The 23652-nt window shown below is 38.5% G+C and overlaps 1 protein-coding gene across 2 annotated transcripts in view; it reads left to right on the top strand.

The window, feature by feature from the left end:
* Positions 1-23652, top strand: part of PREP (prolyl endopeptidase) — a 102899-nt gene that overhangs the window by 3516 nt on the left and 75731 nt on the right. For both annotated transcript variants that reach the window (XM_083829576.1, XM_083829577.1), the window contains exons 3-7: positions 4691-4824; positions 6504-6634; positions 9418-9627; positions 10802-10923; positions 19996-20101. In XM_083829576.1, the coding sequence (XP_083685702.1) occupies positions 4691-4824; positions 6504-6634; positions 9418-9627; positions 10802-10923; positions 19996-20101 (703 nt within the window). The remainder of the gene's footprint in view (positions 1-4690; positions 4825-6503; positions 6635-9417; positions 9628-10801; positions 10924-19995; positions 20102-23652) is intronic.

Genomic DNA, 23652 nt, shown 5'->3' with positions numbered 1-23652 from the left:
CAGGCATTGGTGTGGTCATAGAAAATAAAAGGGTAGGCTCGCTTTTTTTCTGTGTTGACAGGTGTCAGTGAAACATCACTTAAAAGAAATTATTGAAAATCTGTAAAAAGACATCTATACAAGACATTTTTGAAATCTGCAGGTACGTAACCAGGACTGTTTCTCATCAGGTGAGCAGTTCTAGAGCTGATGAAGCCAGTAATCAAGTCACATCCTCAGTCTCTTGAGAAGCTGTTGTTCAAGAAATGCACACTTCCATGTCCATGATCTGTGTGCTTACTGTAGTACTATTTTTATTGTGTGTGCGTGGTGCATGTAGTTATGCACAGTTATAGTAAATAGAAACGGAAGCACCAATCCGAGGAGGAAATTCCTATCTTACTTTGGAGAAAAGAGGGCAGATGGTGGGTTCCTGCTCTACTGTTCATTGACCTTTAAGACAAACTGAGGAAACTTCCCTGGCTCAGTTGCAGTGTTCTGCTACTCTGGTAAAACACTTCTGGTGATGACATAGGCCACAACTGCAAAACCACAATTTGCTAGTGTCTTGGGTTTGGCTTGGTTGGACTTTCCAGCTTCTTGGCTTGTTTTACACTTCGTGGGATATAAGCTCTATTTTAGTGTAGGAAAGTCTTTTGCTGCTGTAGGTCAGTCATATACAGCATCGTACCTCCCTGAAACAGCTGTGTAGACAGGAACGTGTAGCTTGTTTCAGACATGAGGTGTGGACAAGGGATGAAAAAGCAGGGATCATGTAGCAGACAGTTGTCCTGTGGTATTATGAACAGGTGTGTGTTTGGGCTGAGACTAGAACTGAAACTCAATGGATTTGTAGTTGTAAGAGAACAGACCTTTATTTACTTTTTTGATAGTTATGCAATTGCATTTTGAATTTTGCTTTTAATAAATCCTGAGGTGATGCTAAAAGTAAATGCTAAGGGGCAAGCCACCAGAAATCTGCGTAGTTTTATTTTCATAGAATCATTAAGGTCAGAAAAGACCTCCAAGATGATCTGGTCCAACCATGCCCCTACCACCAATGTCACCCACTAAACCATGTCCCTAAGCACCACGTCCAACCTTTCCTTAAACACCCCCAGGGACAGTGACTCCACCACCTCCCTGGACAACCTGTTCCAATGCATAACCACTCATTCTGAGAAGAAATGTCTCCTAATTTCCAACATGAACCTCCCCTGGCGCAACTTGAGGCCCTTCCCTCTTGTCCTAGTTTTGTAATGTTTGATACAACGTATGTGCCCTCTTGTATTCAGAAGTGCACTGAAAAGATACATATGGAGACTTTGGAGGTAACTATTAAACTGTAAATTCTTTACAGATTAATGATAAAGACTGGTAATGTTTTAAATACAATTTCTATCCTAAGAACTCTCCTTGTAAAGTATACTGTGAGTGCCTTTGGCAATTTTCTTCTTGGGTAGATACCATTATTTTGTTGAGAGAATAGCATGGTAGCATGTGGAAAGCTGATGCTTTGTAACAAAGCATGGCTAAAAAAATTGTCACTTGTTGTTCAGATAAAATTCAAAGTTTTTAAAAATAACAATTGACATGCTGAAGTGATAGCCAAACACTTCAGCTGTAAGTAGGACGTCTCTGCTCCTACTGCCACACTTTAGAAATCGTCCTTTCAAAGTTATGTTAATTTCTGAGGCGTGCGTAAGCGTACGCCTTACACTGACCATTATCCTGTTCTTCTAGTAGTAAATTCAGTGCTGGGTCAAGGCTGATGGTAGTTTATCAGATGTGGATTTCAACAGGTAAAATCTTTTCTCTGGAGGTTCATGAAGGTGTATGGACAGCTGTTGTTAGTCCTATACTGTGGGTGGCATCTGTTTAACTCAGCACGGTTGATACTGAGTTTGTACTTCAAATATATAGTGACTGTTGAATATGAGTGCAACCTCGTGATCAAATGTGTAAGAACATATCCCAAGTTGCACAGGATCTCTTTCAAAAACCTGTAATTCCTACCTCATTTTTTAGGTAGCAATGATATTCCCGTTTATAGTCTGGTCATCTTTGGTGCAAAGATGAATCTAAGTGGAAGTAGGGAAAAGTGTGTGAAACTGCTGTAAAAGCAAGGTTACTAGTAATTCAGTTGAGTGCAACAGTTGATTTGCAAGCATGTTCTTGTGCAATGAACACTTGCAAGGAAAAGTTTCTCTCCTCCTTGAATACCAGTGATGAAAGCAAATGTGGTGAAAGGGTGGCCGTAGTTAAAAGTGAGTAACCCACGGTCCCATTATACCCCTTGTGGCAATGCTGCCATTTTGGTCACGTTATTGATCTAGGAAACAAAGATGTGTGCTGATTTCTGTCCATTAAATACAAGTGTAAAGTGCTTTTGCCTGCCTAATGGATAGTTTTATACATCTTTGTAAAAAGACAGGTTTGCTCTGAGGGTGTCACAGCACTTAGAGTAGGTAGTTTGGTATGTGCTGTCTGGATTTTCATGTCTGTGATCTTTGAAATTAATGTGCTTCCATTTAGAGAAAACGGATTCAGATACATGTAATCCTTGGGTAGGTTTGGTTAAGTTATTTTGTCATCTGATGGAGGTGGGGAACAGTGTTAGAGTGGTACAAGGTGGAGGCTGCACCTGTTCTGAGCAGAGCAATGTTTTGACGTACCACTGGGATGTGCTGTGCTGCCGTGCTGGATGCTAAAGCTGCCTATGCCAGTGCCATCCTCAAAGGGAAATCAGACGTAAAAAATCAGCTTTTCCTTAGCAATGTATACTCCTCTTTCCTTCTTCTTTCTCAGGAGATAATTTCCTGACTCTGTCCTCACCAATGCATGGAGTCTAACTCGAGTAAAGGTCCAGAAGTCATAACCGTTAGCCCTCTGTACCTTTCCCTTTTCAGTGTTGTGCTGGTCATTTTTATTTTTTTCGTCATCCTTGAGCGGTGACTTGCATGTAACCAGCCCACGTGTTCTTAAACTAATGTATTTCAGCACTTTGCCAAGTGTTCTTAGAGCATTACTAATTCTGCACTTGTGTTTAAAGCTTATCGCTTTCTGTATGCTTTGTTGGACATGAACAAATACCTCTCAAGTGGAGAGTGACCATAATTAATGCACTTTCTCCCTTACCTTGTAGCCTGACAAGTCTCTGAAAACAAAGCTTGGCATGCATTGCAGCTGTTGGCCATGTACTGCTGTGGCAGCAAGGTGAATGAGAGAGGGAGTCTGTCATTCTCCTTGCTTCGTGGAGTCACTTTTCACTGTGTGAAATGTCTGTAAAATGCCACTGAAATAATTTTATGTTCTCTTCTTTCCGCTTTTTTACCTGAAGAACTGATAAATGGGTAAACATTGACGGCAGTTGGTAAATGTGTGTCGGGTGCTCTGTAGAGCAGGTGGCATTTCTGAAGAGTTGTGAAATGCAGGTTATAGAAAGTGGTTTGTAGCCCACCGGCTCCTGTAGTTCATACCCTGCTGTGAAATGCAGCTCAGGCATTACCATGCACTGATCTGCTTGCTGCGTGACAGAATCGGGACAGGTAGAAACAACGACCTCATTCAAAGGAACTAGGGAAGAAACCCTTGTAAGCAAGAGGTGGGGTCTGGGATTTCAGGCTGGAGTCCTTGCTACATTGCGGTGACAGAGGGTGGCTTCTGCGTGGTGCTGCAAAATGCCAGCATTGCAAAGCCTGGCTGTGACTTAGGGCTCGTGTGCTGTGCCCTGTCCTTTCTACTCCATCTTAACAGAAAAGCCTGTGTGTCTGCTTCTTAACAGCTGTGGTTCACACCCTGTCACCTTGAGATGCTTAGGTATTAATTTTATGTTAATGCACTGTGCTGTAAGTAGGGATGGTGAAACACCTACATAGCACCAGTATTTCCATCTCTGTCATGGGAGTGGTAGCCTCTAACAAGCAGCTGGAGTGGTAATGGGTTTGGCCGCTGTAGTTACATGTTTGCATCTTTGAGGTAGTGTTTTAAAGAAAACAGACCCCTTGAAGTTAGCTTCTTGGACGTTACATATTCTTGTCTTTTGTAACTAAGAACAGATCTGTGGATGGGGTGGGAAAAAAATGCCTCATCTGTACTTGTAAAGGACGGTACTTTGGCCCTTCCAAGAAATACTGGCTGGGACTAATCCTAACTGTTTTGTTAATAGGATGACCAGATGGTGCACATGACATTTTGTATCATTTTCCAGCACTTCACAGTTCCTGAAATGATAGTCATAGATAAGGGCAAAAGGATTCGTTACCAATTTTCTAATTGATCTGCTCTACAGTATTGGAGTATTGTATATTTGTGATGAAGTAAGAGGTGACTTTTCCTAGGTGTTTTCTGTAACTTAGCTTTATCTATACCATTTAGATAAATACGGGGAGAGTTTTTAAAAAAAAAAAAAAAAAAAGGCTTTGGTGCCTTCTTTTTAAAGGGGAGTGGCAGGAATCTAGCTTGTCTTTGTCCTAACCACTGCTTACCCTAATGTGTGCAATAGATTATTCAAGATATAAAATCAATCTAGTTAGAACATTGCAGCCTTTAATAATGCAGACAAGTATGTGAGGCTGTTCAGGTATGACTCTACACACCCTATGTGGGGGAAAGATGTTGGCAATGCATTGCATCAAAAAAAGTGTTTCCTGTGGGAAAAGTAAATTTCTGCTTGAACTCATGTATTCTGGGGGGGATTTTTTTCTTACAGGCATTTGTGGAGGCTCAGAACAAGCTCACGGTACCCTTTCTTGAGCAGTGTCCCGTCAGAGGACTATTCAAAGAACGAATGACTGAACTCTACGATTATCCTAAGTACAGTTGCCACTTCAAGAAAGGAAAGAGGTATGTGAGGAATGTCTTTGTAGATGATGATGAATATGGAGCAAGTCAAAAGCAACTACAAGATAAATTGGAAATCATGTTTGCATTTATTCCTTTGTTGTTGGGACCTAGGAAAAAAGTGTTCAAGCCAGTATTAATATGTTGCATGATGCAGAGCATAAGATGCTTGATTGTCTCTAGTTCCCAGTCATATTATCGTCCTGTGCTTTTGTCATCTTTTTGTAACAGGAATAATGAGTTTATCAAAACTACATTGTAGAACAAGTAAAAGTAAAACTCTGAGGAGTTCCTTTCCAGGTCCCTCAGGTAGTGGCACTTCATCCTAGAAAAAGCACAAGTCTGTCAGGTGCACGTTGTTCTAAATATTTTCTAAAACGTGTTGGTCCTACTTTGAGCAGCTGGTTGGGCTTTTATTTAGTCACAGCCAGTGAAAAGCACTAGGAATTCCTTTTTTCAAAACAGCTCCTAAAATCTTAAATTGAATATACACCAATTTTCTGCTGAAGAACAGTCGCTAAGGGACAGTGTCTGAAGAGATGTTCTGTAGAATCTGCAAAAAGGAAGAGTGTTCTGCTGTCACAGTCGTATTGTTTGACCTTTGCTTCTCGGCTTATTGCTTAGCATTGCAGAGATAAAATTGACTAGAAAATGCATGGTCAAATGGAAGATGACATATTTTTCTTTTGTTGCTTTGAATATTTCTCTTTTCTTGCTCACTGAACATACGTTTAGTGTTTGAACGTGTTCAATGTGCAGATTGTTAGCTAGACCTTTGCAAGTGTAGTTCCCCATTCTGGGTTTACCAGGTTCCCATGCCTGTGTCCAAGTACTAGACATTCTTAGGGAAGGGGTAAACTTATGTTCAGGCTTGAACATTACGCCGTAGCTTTCCCTGCTCCCCTGGGTGAAGCTGCTATTTGGTTTAAGTCGCAGGTTTGTGTAGTAGAACTCGGACAAGTCCTTTGAAGGAAGGAAACTGTAGTACCTATGAATTACATAAAATACAGTTAATAATTTTTGTCTTCTCTAGTGTCTTCTAATGTGAACAGTATCTCTCACTGAAGAGAACTATGTAACTCTGTTCCTACAGCTGTTTCAAAATGCACACCGTGTTATGGATCTTGGGAAATACAGATGAAACAATTTCAGTTCTGTTTCATTTGAACATTTGTCTACCGCCCAGTGCAGCTTGAAAGCAGATAAGTGAATGACAAAGCATAGATCATAGGAGGTGGGAACCTTTGCCAACACTTGTAACAGAAACACTAAGACTGCCAGAGCTTTTTAGCAGACAGTTACTTGAAATTTATAGAATGTTTTGCTTTGTTTGAAATGCACTGTAGTAAATGCAGTTTTTATTGCTAAAAGATATTCTGTGTGCATTCTACAGTCTCCTTTGTATAATCTTTACATCTTGTTGAGCTGAGATTCCTCTGATCTTCACAGAAATTAGTGTCTGGGCCTCCTCTGTGCCAAGGGTGGAGCAAGGCACCTACAGAGGATGATTGACTCCCTGGTTGCCAAAAGGAAGCCATGGTTCTTGCTCTACTGCAAAGCTTGTTTTTCTATATATTTTTATCTGCCTTTTATTTCTTGACAATCTTACACAAATTTGTCTTGCTAGCCTAATTGAAAATCTGAGTTCTTCATACTGATTTTACCCTCTTTTGTTCTTTTAGGTATTTTCACTTTTACAATACTGGACTACAGAATCAGCGAGTTTTATATGTACAAGACTCCTTGGATGCTGATGCCAAAGTTTTTCTTGATCCAAATAAGCTTTCTGATGATGGCACTGTGGCTTTACGAGGTTGGTGAAACAGCAGTTCCTGCTGAACAAATCCGGATTTTATCTTTCCGGCAGAAGTTGGAAATGGTTTACAGCTCTTCATGTGTAGAAGTATGGCTAGAGTAGTGTGTTTGCATGAAAGCAGTCACAGTAGCCATATGTGGATTTGTATAGCCTTTCAGAAGAACACTTCTAAATCTACATTTTTTTCACAAAATACTGCAAAAATGAACAAAGTTTTTTTTTTGCTCACAATTCTGGAATGTATTTCACTGAAATATGAACTGATCTTGATGCTGTCCATAGCTAAGAAAGAAAAGTTGATGCATTTGTATCAACTAATTCTCTTAACATTTTAAAGCCAGCAAGTTGATGTAAGATGCTTTGAAGGAGCACAGCATTAACTTCTGTGCGAATCACGAAATGACTTGTGTTCACTAGGGTATTAACTCATGTTATCTGTCCATTTTCCCACTTGCCATTGGCTTTTCTAAGTTCAAGAGCCTTGCTTCTACAATGTCGTTGAAGTCTGTACAAGATCAATTAATAAAAACTATGCAGAGGACAGAATTAGGGGATGTTTCTTCAAGAATGATACAGTTGAAAAGAATCAATATGGTTTTCTTAAGGAGAAGTCCTGCCTTAAAGTGTGGATATTACAGGTCATGTACGTATAATTGTGCAGTATTTCTAAATGCATTTTGAAAGAGACGTATATTTGAAAGAGACTGCTTTTTAGAGGGAAATAACCACAGAACAAGAGGTGAAAGCCCTGGCATTGATAAATAATTGACTTAAAGGCAAGGACAGGAATAACTGACCAGCTCTCAAAGTGGAAATCTCCAGTGGAGTTCTGTCAGGGACTATGCTAGGACTCGAACGGTTTGGTATGTTCATATATATAGAGGAAAGAGTGAACAGAGGGCTGGCAGAGTTCGCTAATACAAAATTAGCCCAGGTAAAGGCTGAAGAATGACTGGAGAATGAAGAGCTGCAGGAAGACCTTAGTGATAGTAAGTGAGCAATAAATTAGCAATTAAAAGTCCATGTAGATAAACTAAGTGATGCACAGGGGACAAAGAATCCTGATGTCATTTGGAAAGGGTGGATGGGATTCTGTGCTGACCATGACTATTTCGGAAGAATTCTTATGTTGTAATCAATAGATAGTTCTATGAAAATGTCACCGTAGTTCTCCGTAGTGGCCAAAAAAAACCACAGAAAATGTCAGAAGTGATTAAGAAGGAAATGGAGAACAGAACAGAAAATGCCATAATATTAGTAACCCAGGGGTTATACAGTAGCATTTGAATATTCAATACAGTTCTGGCCCCCTCAGCTCAAAAGGGGCTCTGAAATCTAGTTCAGAGGAGGGCAATAGGAACAATCACAGGTGTGGAGCAATGATCAGGAACAGCTGAATGTGCCCAGACCATCAGTTTGGGGAAGAGAGAATTTAGTAGGGTATGGTAGCAGTCTACAAAATCCTGTACAACACGAAGAAGCATGGAGAAGGTGAAAAGGGTGTCATTATTCATCATTTTTTCTATTACAAGAATGAGGGGATATGAAGTGAAGGCAGTGGGAGTCAAGACTGACTGACTCAAGAAGGTGGTTGTTCATGCTGGAAGTAGCAGATTTAGACAGCAACGTTGGATGTCGTTGATGCAGACAGCTTACTGTGAGTTTAAAGGGAAGCTGGAGAAGGTCAAGGAGGAGGGAAACATTGATGATAATTAACAGCCTACTTCATGGAAAAGAAGTCTTTTAAGCTAAAAATGGGCAGAGCCTGGAAGAACACTTATGGGAAATATTATATGTGCTTGCCTTCTTGCTCTTGCAGGCACTTCCTTGTAGTTACTTCTAAAGACAGCTAGACAGAATCTTGTTATAAATCAGAACAGCCATTCTTATGTTCTTGGAGGGGAGAACATGTTAGGGTGCTACAGTGGTGTCTCCCAAACCTAAAATTTCTGCAATTTTTTGTTTGTTCGTTTTTTCCGGTTGTAACTTGCAGGTGTTGATAGGTCTGCAATAATTCAGCCTCTTCACTTGAGTTGATTTGCAGAAGTGAATTTGATCCTTGGCAACTATGATGGAAACTTTTCTGAATTTTTTTCAGAATCATTTTTTCTTCACACTTCAGAGAGAACTACATATATCTCAGATCTTACCTGAGAATAGCAGCAATGAACCCATTTGCTTGCTGGTGGGGATTTTTTCCAGTTACTCCAGTTTTCGTGGTTTTGCAGGGTTTAGTTCTCAGTTATTCCAATGTTGAAATGGTAGCTGCTTTGTATCAGGTTGTATTGTTTGCATTTCAATTCATGTTGACTTCTTTGGTGCTGTTACTGTCTTACAGACCACAAAATGAGATTCTACCTATGTGCATTTTCAGTCTTCACCCCTTACCCCAACCTCAGGGAAGCAGAAGAGTTATTACTCAAATTATCTATCAGATGTCAGACATAAGTGATGTTACTGAACCTATTTTCTGTGTGTGTGTGTCTAAACATGGATCTATGAATTATATGAGAAGTCCCCAGGGACAGGAAAAGTGCTGCACATCCCAAATGATAACATACATAGCTACTTCCTCTGTCTTTTAGAAAATACATCTCTCCTCTCAGTGTTGAGTAAACACAGTTCTTTTACCTGCTTTCACAGTTTCTCTCCCCTTTTGTTGGGATTTGCCAATCGTATAGTAAGTAGTAAAAAGCTGTGTGGCAAAATAAACGCTGTATTGAAAATACTGATTCGTTGTACTGGTTCTTACCGCATCTTGTTTGGTTCCACTTTCCTAGGCTACGCGTTCAGTGAAGACGGCGAATACTTCGCATACGGCCTCAGTTCCAGTGGTTCTGACTGGGTTACTATCAAGTTTATGAAGGTGGAAGGTCCTGAGGAACTTCCAGATACGCTGGAGAGAGTTAAATTCAGTTGCATGGCGTGGACCCATGATGGAAAAGGAATGTTCTATAACTGCTATCCAAAACAAGATGGGAAGAGTGATGGTAAGTATGGCTGCACTAATTGTATGCTATGAGGAAACAAAAGGACCTTTTCAGTAAACTCGTGCAACAAATAGTTAGCTATACTACTTCATACAATTAGATATCAGATTGTCTTGTATGACCAAAACCTATATTTAATTAGTGTCCCTTCCTTTCATAAGGACACTCTTAACTGCCAGGCCCTGTCTTTCTTTTGAAAGTTTGCTGGTCCTTTTCTTTTTCTCTGCACTGATTTTTCTTTGCTTTCATACAGGGTGTTGTTGGCTGGAATATGATGTCTCGTGACAGTTTATTTAGTTTACTTAGTTTACTGCCCCTTATGCATTTTTATGGACATAGGTGAAGTTGACTTGGTGAAGAACAAACTGGGGCATAAGGTTTTTATTCTATCAGGTTAATTCGTCTGCATTTCACTGCCCAGTTTAAGCTAGCAAAACTTGAGGAGTAGCACAAGAAAGGAATTTAGCAGCTGTTACTGTAAGGCAGTACTACTGAAAAGTTTCTTCTGGAGCTATGTTCTTTATTAAACCTTAGAGAGAGCACCTAAGTTTTGTCTGTATTTATATTTGCAGCCTATAACTTTGCCAAATTTGCAAGTTAAATACACACCATGTGTTTTCTTTACTTTTAAGCATGTTTGCACTTCAGAAGCTGAAGTGCTGCATTGGAAAATGCTGCAAGAACAATATTAAAAGGAAGAGACAAATAGCACTTCCTGCAGCTCTTTAGAATGCTTTTTATTTTCAGCAGATGGAAATAAGAAAGTTTCTAGGATTAGTAGTAGATCTCCCCTTAATTGCTCAATGTGAGTTGGGAGCAAACACATCATTGAATGATGTGGCAGAGACTGTTGTTTTTCTTTGCTTGTTTAGTATTTCTAGAAAGTGAAGCTTGAAATGATGAATCCTGACATTTGATGAAAGTGTCTGCAATAAAAGGAAAGGGTAACTTCAAACCGTGTGGCAGACCTGTTCAGTCTTATTTTATTGTATATAACATTGCTTGTTTGAAGGGGAGTGGTTTGTAGACTTGACTTGTTCCTAGTTCTTTCTGCTGAATGGTTCCCTTTTATTTTTTTTAAATGTAGAGGGTTATTGAAGGTCCTGAGGGTTTTATTTGGGTGTTGTTGGATTTCTTTGACAAATAATTGGTTTAAATATCTACATTTCACTAGGCACTGAGACCTCCACTAATCTGCACCAAAAGCTGCATTATCATGTATTAGGAACTAACCAGTCAGAAGATATCCTATGTGCTGAATTCCCTGATGAACCAAAATGGATGGGTGGAGCTGAGGTATGGTAAACACTGTGAAACTTATCATCAAGTCTGGCTTTTCAGGTTCTAACAGCTGGTAGCAGCTGCAGAGTGGAAAACGGTTTGTTAAAAGAAAGCTTTTTATTAGTGTTGCAGAGCTGAGCATTGAACTGAGAATTATTGACTAAGAATTGCTGAAAGTAAGACTGGTTTGCTTTAAATCAGTCCTCAAGTCTGTAATGACACCATCATGTACTTTTTTTTAATAATTCTTTGAGGATATTCAGTCTGATGTAAATTCCAGGATACACAAGGATCATTTGATGGAAAATCTGTCACTTTTCTGTTTTCTCAGTGTCAGCGTCAAGCCCCAGCCTTCATTTCTTGCACAAAAAGCTTATTCCAATAAGCATCATGTCTGGATATTCCCTGCAACATATTTATTTTGCTTTTGTTTTCTTGGTGTCTTTCCTGAAAACAAGTACGTCTCTTCTACTTGAAGAGTAGAGACATATAGATTAAACTTTCTGTTAATACCATGTGCACTGCTGGAGAGTTTTAATTTTCCCCTTCAACAAACTTTATCAGCACAAATATGCTGTGGACAGTGTTACTAGAGATGGAAAGAGTGACTGCTGAAAATGCCACCCTAAGTTTATTTTATTGAGCTACATCTACATTGTTCAAAGTCCCAGTTACCCATAGTTGTAGGTAGCCATGCTCTTTTCTTCCTTACTTGAATGCTTCAAAAGACCGTAAGTTTTGTCATTGGTGTGTTTTATTGTTTGTATTAGAATTACACAGTCACTTAAGCACTGTTGAAGTGCTGTTGGAACATAGAGATCATTCTGTTAATCAGGGAACTTACGTTTTTACCAGTGGATAACATCCTGTTGCAATTCTTTGTACTTTTCTGGCTACCATGCTTAATCTGTAGGTTTTGCTTCTATGGAAGGTCTCGTTTGGTCTAACACTTTTGACAGAATATGGAAGGCACGTACTCAGTTCCAGGAACTACTTTTCCCTAAGAGTACCTCCTTTTAAAGATGTGATCATCAATTTATCCTCGCCATTCAATATATCAACACGTGAAAATGTTGGGGGGATCTTTTCTGTGGGCTGCCAGCAAACAAAGCTTCTCTCAAAGAATTTGAGCTCTGAGATTCAAAATGAGATGGCGAATGTGCATGCGACAGGTTCTTCACCAAGTGATCACATTGAACTTTATCTATACAAATCAATTTTTTTCACAGAACCTACAGATAAACAGAACCTTTTTGCATAATGTCATCTGTTCATGAAGTCTGTCATCATGTTCATTACCATCTGACCTGAATATCAGTATAAATGTGCAAATGGGGCTTTGAAACTTTTTTACTGTTCAAAAGTTAGTCTGTTTTGTTGAGTTAAACTAGCAATAGGATGGAATTTGGAAATCATTATCCTAATTTTTCCCTAGTTCCATAAATAAATGGGTTTCTTTCTGTTGGTGACAGATGTCTTGTAGTGATGTATCCACTGATTCACACAAGTGATGCATCAAGTGATTATTATTGCTTTGCAGTGTCGTGAGCAAAACTACACATGTTGTTGTGATGCAAATTCCTTTTCCTTGGGGGAGTGGTATTGCAGTCTTGATTCATTAGCATATACTGCTTATTAAGGTAGTGAAAGTTTGCAGGCTCAGATATAATTTCCGTGTAATTTAATGCTATCTTCTGTATTCGGTGTAGAGGTACTCTTCTTACAGGTGAGGTCTTGTTTAGCAAAACCATCTTGGAGATAACAGCGCAGTAACAGAGCCTTTTCTCACCTGAGTTGAACAGTGTTGGAGCATTTCAAGATCAGAAATACGGAACTGAATATTAGGAGGACCATGGAAGAGAACTCATAGCACAGTGCTTGTAGTGGGTAGCAAAAGGTTTTCCAGGCCAGTCTGTGGAGAAGTAGCCATCCTGCATCTTCTGACTCTTCTGTTGTGAGCAAAAAGCTTAAGGCAAGCTTAAACATAAAAAGTTTATTTTTCTCTGATACCAAATGCTTGTGTAATATTTTAGATAAATGAGAATATACACCCCACAGACATTCGAGCATTTAATATACGTGATAGGAAGAGTGTACTGGTAGTAGTAGTTCTTGCTGTAGAATATGAGCGTAATAGAATCTATTGCAGGTGCTAGTTCTGAAATCACTGGGATTGAAACATCCCCCTGAATATTGGGAAAAAGGGGAAGGTGGTGAATAGAGAACACGTATCACTATTGTGCATTCTTATTTAATAAATGAATGTGGCTGCTTATAACTTCTCTTAATCTGTAGGAGGCGTAATCTTCTGGAGATACTGATATTTAAGAAGAAATGCTATTTTAAGGTGTGGTAAAGCAGAGATCCGCCTCAGTAAATAACCATGAGCTTGTCTTACTTATCTAAGTGATGGTACTATATAAAACAGCTGATTTTCTAGGGTTGTGCTGTGAGCACTAGCTGTTAAATGTGGCTCTGTCTTCCTGATATTAATGAAAGATGGTTTTTTAATGGTCAGGAGAAAACAAATATTCTGCAATTAAAGTATACCACTGTGATTGCAAAATGTGGTTTCATCTTTGTGGAATAGGTCAAAAAAATCTCCTTTTCATACCATTCAAACAAGTTTTCTGGTCAATTTTTTTAAAGCATGTCCTTGAGAAAGTGGAAGACCACAAAATAATAGGGAAAAATTAAAGTAGCTTTAGTAAAAATCAAATGATACAGCTTATTGGTGCTACCCTAAATATAAATGTTCTTACCTGGTACTAATATGCTGCCAGAGATTTTAGAATGCAGCTTTGCACAGCTCAGCATTTTGTGAAAGTCTGCTTACTTGCATTCCTGTCAGATTAAAATAAAAACATTTGTTTATTACAGGGTCTTGCTGGCCAAATAGGCAGAGACAGTTGGATTTTCTTCTGTTTTACATAAGCTCCAGGGAAGACAGTTGGATTATGGTGTGGGTGGTTTAAGTATCAACTCACTCAACCTTTCTTTATAGCAGGGATAGAACTTGAAGTTTTGTACTCAGGTTTTGAGCAGAAATTGCAGGTATTGCAACCATAAGGTAGAAGGAGAAAAATACCTGGCAAGGAGATCCTTCAGAGACTGCAAAAGTTCTAATGTTGCCATTGTACTAGGAAAAATAAGTAATCTTGGGTGCACTGTAGGGAGTTGGTGTGGCGTATGCTTCAATGGAGAGAAGAAGCTAGGTGACTGATTAGGACAGAAGAGGGTCGAGTAAAACTTTGTGAGCTTACTGTATTTGCAGGGCAACATGCAAGAACCGTCAGCTTCTTAACTTGTTACTCATTCAGCACCCGCGCAAAGTATGCTTGATTTTTAAACAAAGTGTGTGGTGCTGAAAATGGTGTTGGGATAGAAAGACAGATGCATTTCCATCTCCTCACTCGAATGGATTGCCTTTGAGAAAAATCTGTTTATTGCTAGTCGTACTTTATATCTAGGTCAGTTTTGAAGATGCTATCAAATCTTTTCATTAATTGAGAAGACATTTAACTTTTCTGGTACAGATTTTAGGATGGTGGAGGAGTTGGGAAGAAGCAGGGGTGGAGCTCGAGTAACATCCCAGTAGATGGCAGTCTGGTATGAAGATTTTCAAAACCTTTGCAATGTCATCGGTACTCTGAAAGTAGAGGAGCTTCCCAGGCTTCTATCTCTGTGGCGTGTTCTTGTTTCTTCTCCAGACTCATATATCATAACTGTCTTTCACAGCCAGACTGTTATTCTCAAAGTTAAACAGTAAATTATATAAGAGCCTTTCACAGTTGGTGGTGTTAAAAGTCGCTGCTGTAGAGGCAGGAATGTAAACAGGAGTGAAAGGAGAGGGCTGGGGAACCCTCCTGTCCTAATTCTGCCAGCAGTAAAACAAGTACAGTTTGTTGTCTGACACACACTTTGTGCAATCCATAACCTGATGAAAATATATATTTTTTTTTAAGGTTCAGAGCTGTCAGTTTACATCAGTGGTGCCCAGCCAGGGAGGTGAACTTGCAAATGAAATTCTCATGTGTGCTAGGGCATGTTTTCACTGCAAGAATGTGAAAGTGCAGCATCCACAGGGGAAGAATGAACAGGAAGGGGTCAAAACATTGTCAGTTTGCTCAAGTGAAACAGCCAGGCAAACTTTCTGGCTGCAAACAGGGATGGTAATCTCTTACAGAGCCAAGTTCCTGATGCTATGGGGCTTTCATTGCACTCAAAAGCAAGTTAATGATCACAGAAAAAATCAGATTCAATGTTAGTCTGTTACCTCAGAAGACTACTAATCTTACTCTGTACTAGATTTAAGAAGGAGAATGTCTGTAAATACCCATGTGCCTGTTGCTGTGTTCCCTTTGGAACGAGGCTGTCTTGTGTAGGAAATAGAAGGAAAAAGGAAATTGAGTTAATGCTCAAAGCAATTTTTCTAGGCTGGGGAATGGATGGGGAGAGCACATCGACATGTTTATATATAATAAGGCCGTGTGCTGCCTAGAGTATATCCAGCTAGTTCCTTGGTGTAGAAAGTGAGATTCTCTTAGACCTGATCTTGAAATCAACCATTGCTGTGATCACCCACTATCATTTCTTCTGAAATGTAGTTGATTAAACCAGTGTGATACAAATAGAAAACAAAACAAGCATTTGCAGCCTTCTCAGGGGGCTTGGATTGTGCAGACAGTCAGAAGAGGCTGCTTGGTAAAAGGAAGTTCTCCCAGTTCTCATCTCAAAAAATGATACAGCATAAAATGTGATAGGAGCTATGTGTTTTGGAACCACTGAAAAGAAAACTGTTCTGAAATTATATGTTCCTTTAATTAAAAACAAACGAGCTGTCCTGGTTTCAGTTGGGATAGAGTTAATTTTCTTCCTAGTAGCTGCTACGGTGCTGTGTTTTGGATTTAGGATGAGAATAACGCTGATACCAGAGGCATGTTCCAGTCACTGCAGAGCAGTGCTCGCTCAGAGCCAAGGCCTCTCCTGCTCCTGGTGCTGCCCGGCCAGCGAGGGGCTGGGGGTGCCCCAGGAGCCGGGAGGGGACACGGCCAGGACAGCTGGCCCAGGCTGCCCAAAGGGATGTCCCACACCCTGTGGTGCCGTGCTCAGCGACAGCAGCTGGGGTTCAGCCACTGATCGGGGATGGGATGGGCATCGGTCAGCAGGTGGTAAGCAATTCCATCGTGCATCACTTGTTTTGTATATTATTTTTTTTATTATTATTAAGTTCCCTTCCTTTTCTGAGATGAACTGTCTTTATCTTAACCTGTGATTATTTTATTCTCTTCCCCATCCCAATTTTCCACCTTGATAATAAAAAGGGCAAAAGTGGTAAAAACTTATAATTGATTAGCTTAAAATGGCCTTAATATAATAATATGTATTTGAAGGGATTGTATTCGTGAACTAAAAATAGAAGGCTCTTCCCTGCCCTAAATCTTGCAGTGGTGACTACCCAGATAGTACTCAAAACTAGCATTAATATTCACTGGGGTTGCTGTCAAGCCACTTTATTTGGAAGCAAAGCACTTTAATGTCTCTCCTATTGACTTTTTAGTTGAGCAGCAATACATAAAGCCAGGAAGTCTGAAAACCTTACAGCCTTCTGTTCGTTCTTGTTTATTTGTTTAATTATGTATGGCTTTCTGGTCTGAAATGTGTTGCTGTTAGACAAAATAGAATCACAGAATATCCAAGTTGGAAGGGACCCACAAAGATCATCAAGTACAGTTCCTGGATCCCCAAACGACCAGCCCCCCTTCCCCAAAAGGCTTTGAAAAGCATTGAGCAGACTCAGGAGCTCAGCTCCAGTTGAAAGGCTACAGGACTACTTCTGGCGTATTTTGCCAGGACCTAAGTGTCACCTTAAGATGTTTATTTGCTTTATAACCTCCTTACCTTTTATCAGCAGGTGTTGTCTGAAATGATAGAAATTATGAGTGAGAGAAATGTGAACTGAGTGTTGTGAATCTCTCAGAGAAATTCTTGAGATATGTTTCTCTTTCAGCTTGGATGTGGGAAGACGGAAGAACTTGCTTCTGATTCAAACTGTCAATTCTGACATTACAGCTGTCTCTCTTATGTTGAACCATGAATGTATTTTAAGATTTGAGTGAAATGCTGGTATGGGATTTCAATTCATAAGTTTGTGGGCCAAGAGCAAGGATTGCAGTTGACCTCATGATGATGTATCTGTGTAAGGATAACCAAATGATAGTTGGGAAATCCTATTTCCTTTGTCACTTTGAAAGCAAGACTCTGGTCTGTTTACAGTATAGAGAAGTCAGGGGCATTCAGGCCGTGATTACACATTCATCAGTACTACCATCTGAGCTGCCTTCAAAGCAATCTCTGCCCCTATTACTCATGTTTCCAGTTGCTCGGTGCGCTGTTAGCTCAGCCATTTGAGCAGCTGCACAGTGAACTGACGGAGATACTACTCTGGCAGAAGGGCTTTCCCTTTCATTCTTTTTTTCCTTTTTTTCTGGATTTTCCTTTTTTCCTTCCCCCTGGGTTTTTCTTTCTTTGCAAGGGGCAGTGAGGACTGTTTTTGGACATGGTATTTTAACAGCTGTATCAGTTCCCTAGTCTAGTTTGCTACCCAAATGGTAGATGCCTGCACTGGTGTGACTAGGGAAATGAACTTGTATGGATACAAGCAACCATAGCAGAAAGAAGAGCTAGAGGTGGAGACTGCATAAGCTGGTACTGCTGCCCAAATTTGCTCATCAAGCTGTAATTTTGGAATGCCAGTGTCTAAATTTGTGCTATAATACTGAACACTTGAGCATGCTGCAGTCAACAGTGTCTCGTCCTGTTTCTGTCACATTCCTTTGGATTACAGAACTCACTGATGTAAGAACAGCTTCAGTGATAGGGACAGACCCAATTGGCATCCCACCAGCAATATGCTTTGGGAATTCCTGCCTCAAATTAAACATAAACTGCTATCAACTCTTCACTTGTCCAGCTGGGAATGTGGAAGGAAAAACTCATTAGATGTGCTCAAATTTGCCGTCGTCAGAGGTTCTGAATTGCCCTCGCTACAACAACATCAGAAATATTTGCAAATAAGTTTTCTTTCTTGGGTAAAGTGAGCAGTCTTCTGTTAACTCACAGCATCAAAGAACAGATTTGTGTGGGTTCTGGCTATGACTGAAAGACTTTTGTTCATCATAATGTTGAGCTAAACTGAAATTTATATTTGTGTACGGCACTTGCTATTTCTTAGCACGTTTTATTTTATGACTTAGTGAGGAAAAGAAAGAAACTTGGTGCTTTTACAAGTATGAACAGTTGTTTAAGCAGCATATTGCAGTAACTAGTTTAATTAAAACTGTTAATTTTTGTCTAAAAACACTAAAGATGCTTCTCTCAAAAGAGGTCACCTGATCTTGGTTTTCATTTCTGGATATAATCCATCTTGGAAAGGAGGAGGCAAAATGTCTAAATTTTGCAGACTGCCCCGCTGAACCTGTCGTAGCTGTTTTTCCTGGTCCAGTAGGATTCTTAGGTGTTCAGTTCTGTTAATCTTGTAAACTTTCAGATGTGTGGACAACTTTAGTGGTGTAATACATTGTTGAAAATACATTGTTGAAAAATGCTTGTCAGAAAGATAACTTGGAAACACTCATTTGTTGGGTTTTGTTTTGTTGGTGTTTTTTTTCTAGTCAGCTTTGTTATACTGAGATTTGATGCTGTATTTTAAGTTCCTTTGTGTCCTTCAAAACCATGAATGTGTTTGAGGAGCAGTATAGTTACAGGCTAATTCTTCTGAAATTTGTTTTGCATAACTAAGTCTACAAATACAATGCACAACTAAAGTTAGGAATGTTAACCCAAGTAAGTCTAAGAAGTTATTGCAATCTATGAGTAAAAATTTTTGAAGATGCTTAGGGCCAAATGGAAAGCTTCCAGAATTTGGACTCATAGTTTGTGACTAAAGATTTGATTTTTCCATTACACGCTGTTATGTAAGAATGTGGACAGGAACCAACATTCTACATCAGCTGTTAATAACACATCTAAACCTGGTAATTTTGGAACGCACTCAAAACAACCCTGCAAGGAGAGGGAAACTTTAAATTGATGACTTCCTGTTACTTCCTGCCTTCCATTCATGAACTCGCACTTTCAAAAGATTTGCAAGGAAGCAGGGTATGTTTGCAAAGCTTGAGTAGGAAGAAGGCTTCATTGATGAGTTTATGTACCAACAGACTCCATTTTGGAAGTTTTGTCATGTGTATGTGTTTCTCCAAAGGCAAAAACCAGAAGCTTCATCTGAAAATTCATGATGTGTTTGTAGTTTGATATTACTGGAACAGCATTGAATTTCTATGTAAACTTAATGAAAAGGACAAAAATTAAAATTTTGTAAGCATTGTTTAATTTGCCACAGTAAGTGCCTATATGCTTAAAATTAGCATCTTGGATTACTTCTAGGACGTTGTGTACTGCTTTGTGACGCAAAACACACCTAACTAACTGTCACTTGAAAAACTGAGGGGACAAATTCTGCTGTGAATGAAGTGACTGTCATTCAGGCAGTCGCTGAGAGACAAAGCTGCTAGCCTCTATGCACCTCCAAGGAAGGCAGAGACTTTAACAGGTACCTTGGAAGCTCATTGGAATGAGGCAAACCAAAAATCCAAAGCTGTCCTCTACCACCTGGTTAAATCCTTCTGTTCTGTGTGGCACTATGAATAATAGTATTAAGTTAGGGGAGTGTACAGCTTTTTCTAGTAAAAATAAATTGATATAGCAAGAATATTTGTTTCACACATAGACTCCTTTTGTTCAAATACTTTTAATAATAAACTTTTTTTTTTAATTAAAGCTGGGAATAAACAGATAAAGCTGTTTGATTTTGATCTCCTGAAGTGTCAGCAGATTATACTGATGTTGTTTGTTGATATAAATGGTGAATGAGGGTTCTTGGTAAGTTCTCATATTCCATATACATCTGTTAATTCAGCTAAATGTAGCATCAATTCATTTTTTTGCAAGGGTTTTAAGGACTAACTTTTCAAATTAGATTTTTTTTTTCCAGAGGATGAATTGGCTTTGATTTTCTATAATTTATAGGTATCAGATGATGGCCGATATGTCCTGCTGTCCATTCGAGAAGGGTGTGATCCAGTGAACAGGCTGTGGTACTGTGACCTACAGAGAGAGTCTCAGGGTATATCAGGTATGTGTTTTCTTGCTTTGCAGCTTTTTCTTCATTTTAAAACAGTTTTAAATATTTACGTTTGAACATATATATTGAAATATGTATTGCTTAATCTCTTTTTTCTAAGAGTATGAGAAGATAGCAGTTTTAGAACTTGCTTTTCTTTGTTATGTAACAGTAGATGGAAAAATCCATTCTTAGTTTTGTAGTTTGTTTAAAAGGTCACAAGGGAAAATTGAAATAATATAGGCAGTCTTAGGCTTTTTTTGGGTTTTTCTACGCCAGTAGTATTTTAATTTTTTTCACGTTTCAAAAATGCATGTCTCTTAAAGAACTGCTCAGCCCTTTAAAATAAAACAAAACCTACCCCCCCCCCCCCCAAAAAAAAAAAATTCTATGCTTTTTTTTTTGTTTGCACAGTACCAGGACATGAACAAAATACTATAATGTTTTATTACTAAAAACTTTGCTTTGTAGTACTGTTATTCTTACAGTGGAAATATCTACTAAGGATTCAAACACATTTATGAACTATCGTTTGCTTGCTTGGATAGTTGACTACCTTTTGGCATTTGTGTATTTGTTGTATTAGCTTCAATACTGTGGGCAGAAAGTAAGGTGCTGTGGTTGATGGTTGGCATAGTTAATTTTTCTAATGGTTGGTGTTTTTTGTACTCTCAAATCATTGCATTGTTGAAATCTCTTCCTTAATATGTTTTACGCAGAGGGAAACAACTTAGTTCTTTTTGATTCTTTGCTGCTTCTATTTTCAAAAACTTCAGGGACAATAAATAATGCAGTAGCTCCTTGTTTAATATTGGATCTTAAGAAACTTGTTCTCTTGGCCATAAACAGAATATTCAAGGCTTATGAGAGTGATTAGAACTGATAGCAGCTCTGCAGTAGGGGGTGTATTTTTTTCTCCCTGTCAGTGCCTTTATTATACTACATGGTTGCATGGTCTTCTCTCAATTAGTTGATCAACAAGACTTAGTACAGTAGTTTGAATTTTGGTGAGTTAAGTGTTAGTGATGATAATTTATACTTTTAAATTATTTTCCAGGGAGATTGATTGTTTGTTTGTTTGTTTATAGGCATGTAACTCTACCCTTTCAAAATATTTCTTAATTACTTCTAAATTTGTCTTAGGCAACTTGAGTAGTTGTTTAATGCCATTTTCTACATTCAAGAGGACAGACCTAATGTAAATTATCACAGATGCTTTCCTTGGAACATTATTACAACTGAGTAGGTAAAACCGTTTAGTATAGTGAAGGGGTTTTGTAAATGATAAATTGTATTGTCATTCAAGATGACATCTTCCAGCTACAGATAGAATGCATAAAAAGTGTAGCTCTCCTCCTCTATTCACCCTCTCATTTATAGATACACTGGATAACCTTGAAGACAAAACCAGGGGAATCAAGTCTTTAAAAATCTCTGTACTTTAAAAAATATTACATTATCCTTCTATCTTTTAGAATAGAATTTATTTATTATGAGAAGAATTCATACCTTTGGTTACATCTAAGATACTTCTTATGGTTTCCCTTTCTCAGAACTATTGACAGTTTAATCTGTGCCTTTTTACTTGTCCTGTTTACGACAATCTGTTTGTTCAAAAATGCATTCTAGTGTTCAGAATAACTCCTCTTAAATGATGGTACTTGAGATTGAGAAAAAATTTGTTTCTCAGACATTTCTCTTCCTTCCTTGCTCTTTTAATCCAGGTTGTCCAAGGATGCAGTCATTCTTTCTATTTTTTTCTTTATGCTTTAGATTTTTCAAGTATTATACTTCCTTAGACTTATTCAGAGGGTGTTGAACACAAAAGGCAGTGAAGTCTTTAGAAGGTAACAAGTTGTGGGTTTTTTTGGTTGTTTTTTTTTTTGGTGAGGAAATAAAAGCAAATGCTAATCAGAAAGTAATGGATGAGATTTGAATTCTTATGAAGCCTGTAACAAAACCCTAGTTACAGAATGACACATTTTAAGAGAGTGTTTTTAAAGCTATTCTGTAGCAAATATTGGTTATAAATACCATTTCAATTATATTACCATGAATTTCTTTTTAAAATGCTTTTTCTCAAGGTCAACATACCACTGCATAATTTGAAATGCACCTGTGTAAAGTCATGAGTTAAAGAATTTTCTGTCGCTTAGAATTGCTCAAAAATACACAGACCTGATTCTGATCTGTGATTTATTACCTGAAAAACCTATTTCCGAATGTCAGGTTAACTGACTTAGGCACACCTTTCTTGCTTTTTATTGCTAGCAGTGCAGTCTTTCCTTTTGACAGGAGGTAATCAAATTTCTTAGTCGTTTAAAGAGTTTTCTTTAAAAAGGTGTTTTCATAGTCAAGAAATATGACCACTGAAGATTGAATTTCTTTTCCCTCTGATGTACTGAGAGCCTTGTGGAGTTAATTGTAGTTCTGTTACTATTTCTTTGAGACGATGGTTGCAATGAAAAAGGCAACTTGTTTGGCCCACTTGCTCACAAATAGTTGTGAAGAAGTCACGAAGTTCAGTGTTGCGACCTCAGTGCTGAGTGTCAAAAATGCCAGGTTGTTGGCTGTTGGAAAATTGCAGGGGTGTCTGTGAAATTAGATTAATTGTGGTTCAAGACCAGTAGTTTATTCCCAAGGCAAGGAAATTTATCTTTTTACTGGGAGATAAATTCCATATTTCATGATTCAAGGAAAATGTGATAGTTTGTTTTGCTTTGTTTTTTTTTAAATAGTGCAGTTGTTTATTTGTATGAATATTTTTGATGGTTCAAAAGCAAAGAAGATGAATTCTGAAACCCCAAAATAAATACTGTTATTAACACTTTCTGCCTCTGGAAAGTTAGAAACAATGTCTTGGTGGATGGGAGCTGCGAAAGTGTCTGTCATGTTAAGAATTAAAATAGTCAAAACCTAGAGGGAGAGGAGAGAGCTCCCATATCTGTAGGTTAGAGGTAAATTCTTAGAGAGAGGGTTGAAAATGGCAGGGTCTATTAAAAGAGTGTGTACATACATGTGAGCATGCACGTTCCCTTAACAGCCTTCTCTTCTTTTATACCTGTGGCAAAGTCTGTATTAGAATATTCTGTGTAATGTCTTTTTCAGTAGGAAGGATGTGAGGACAAGATAACATACAACCTAAAAGTTGCATCAGACCTAGGTTTGGTGTGTTCTTATTGAAAAATTGGTAGTTTATTATCTAATATGCATCAGATCTTTTAATTACTGAATCTTTTTGTGGTGATGGTAGTAATATCTGTTAGTCTCTTTCGCTGATGTTATTGAAACCACAAATGGCTAACTTCTTGCCTGCTTATGTTTATATGCTGCGGCATGTTTCACAGCTTTTCAGTTGTCATATTTAGTGTCACATTTCAGCATTCATCTGTTACTCTACCTGTGGCTATCTTGATTTCTAGACAGAGTTAATGTCTAAGGGTAACAGGAGTAGTATTTTTTTTGTTGTTGTTTTAACTTGGGTTGTCTTACACCTCAGTCATCAAGATTAAAACTTGCTTCAGTGGTACTGAACAAATACTCCAGAGATTTCACAACATCAG

Source organism: Anser anser (genome assembly GCF_964211835.1).
Source record: "Anser anser genome assembly, chromosome: 3".
NCBI classification, from domain to species: domain Eukaryota; kingdom Metazoa; phylum Chordata; class Aves; order Anseriformes; family Anatidae; genus Anser; species Anser anser.
Note: the sequence above shows the minus strand (reverse complement) of the source record. Positions and strands in the feature narration are given on the sequence as shown.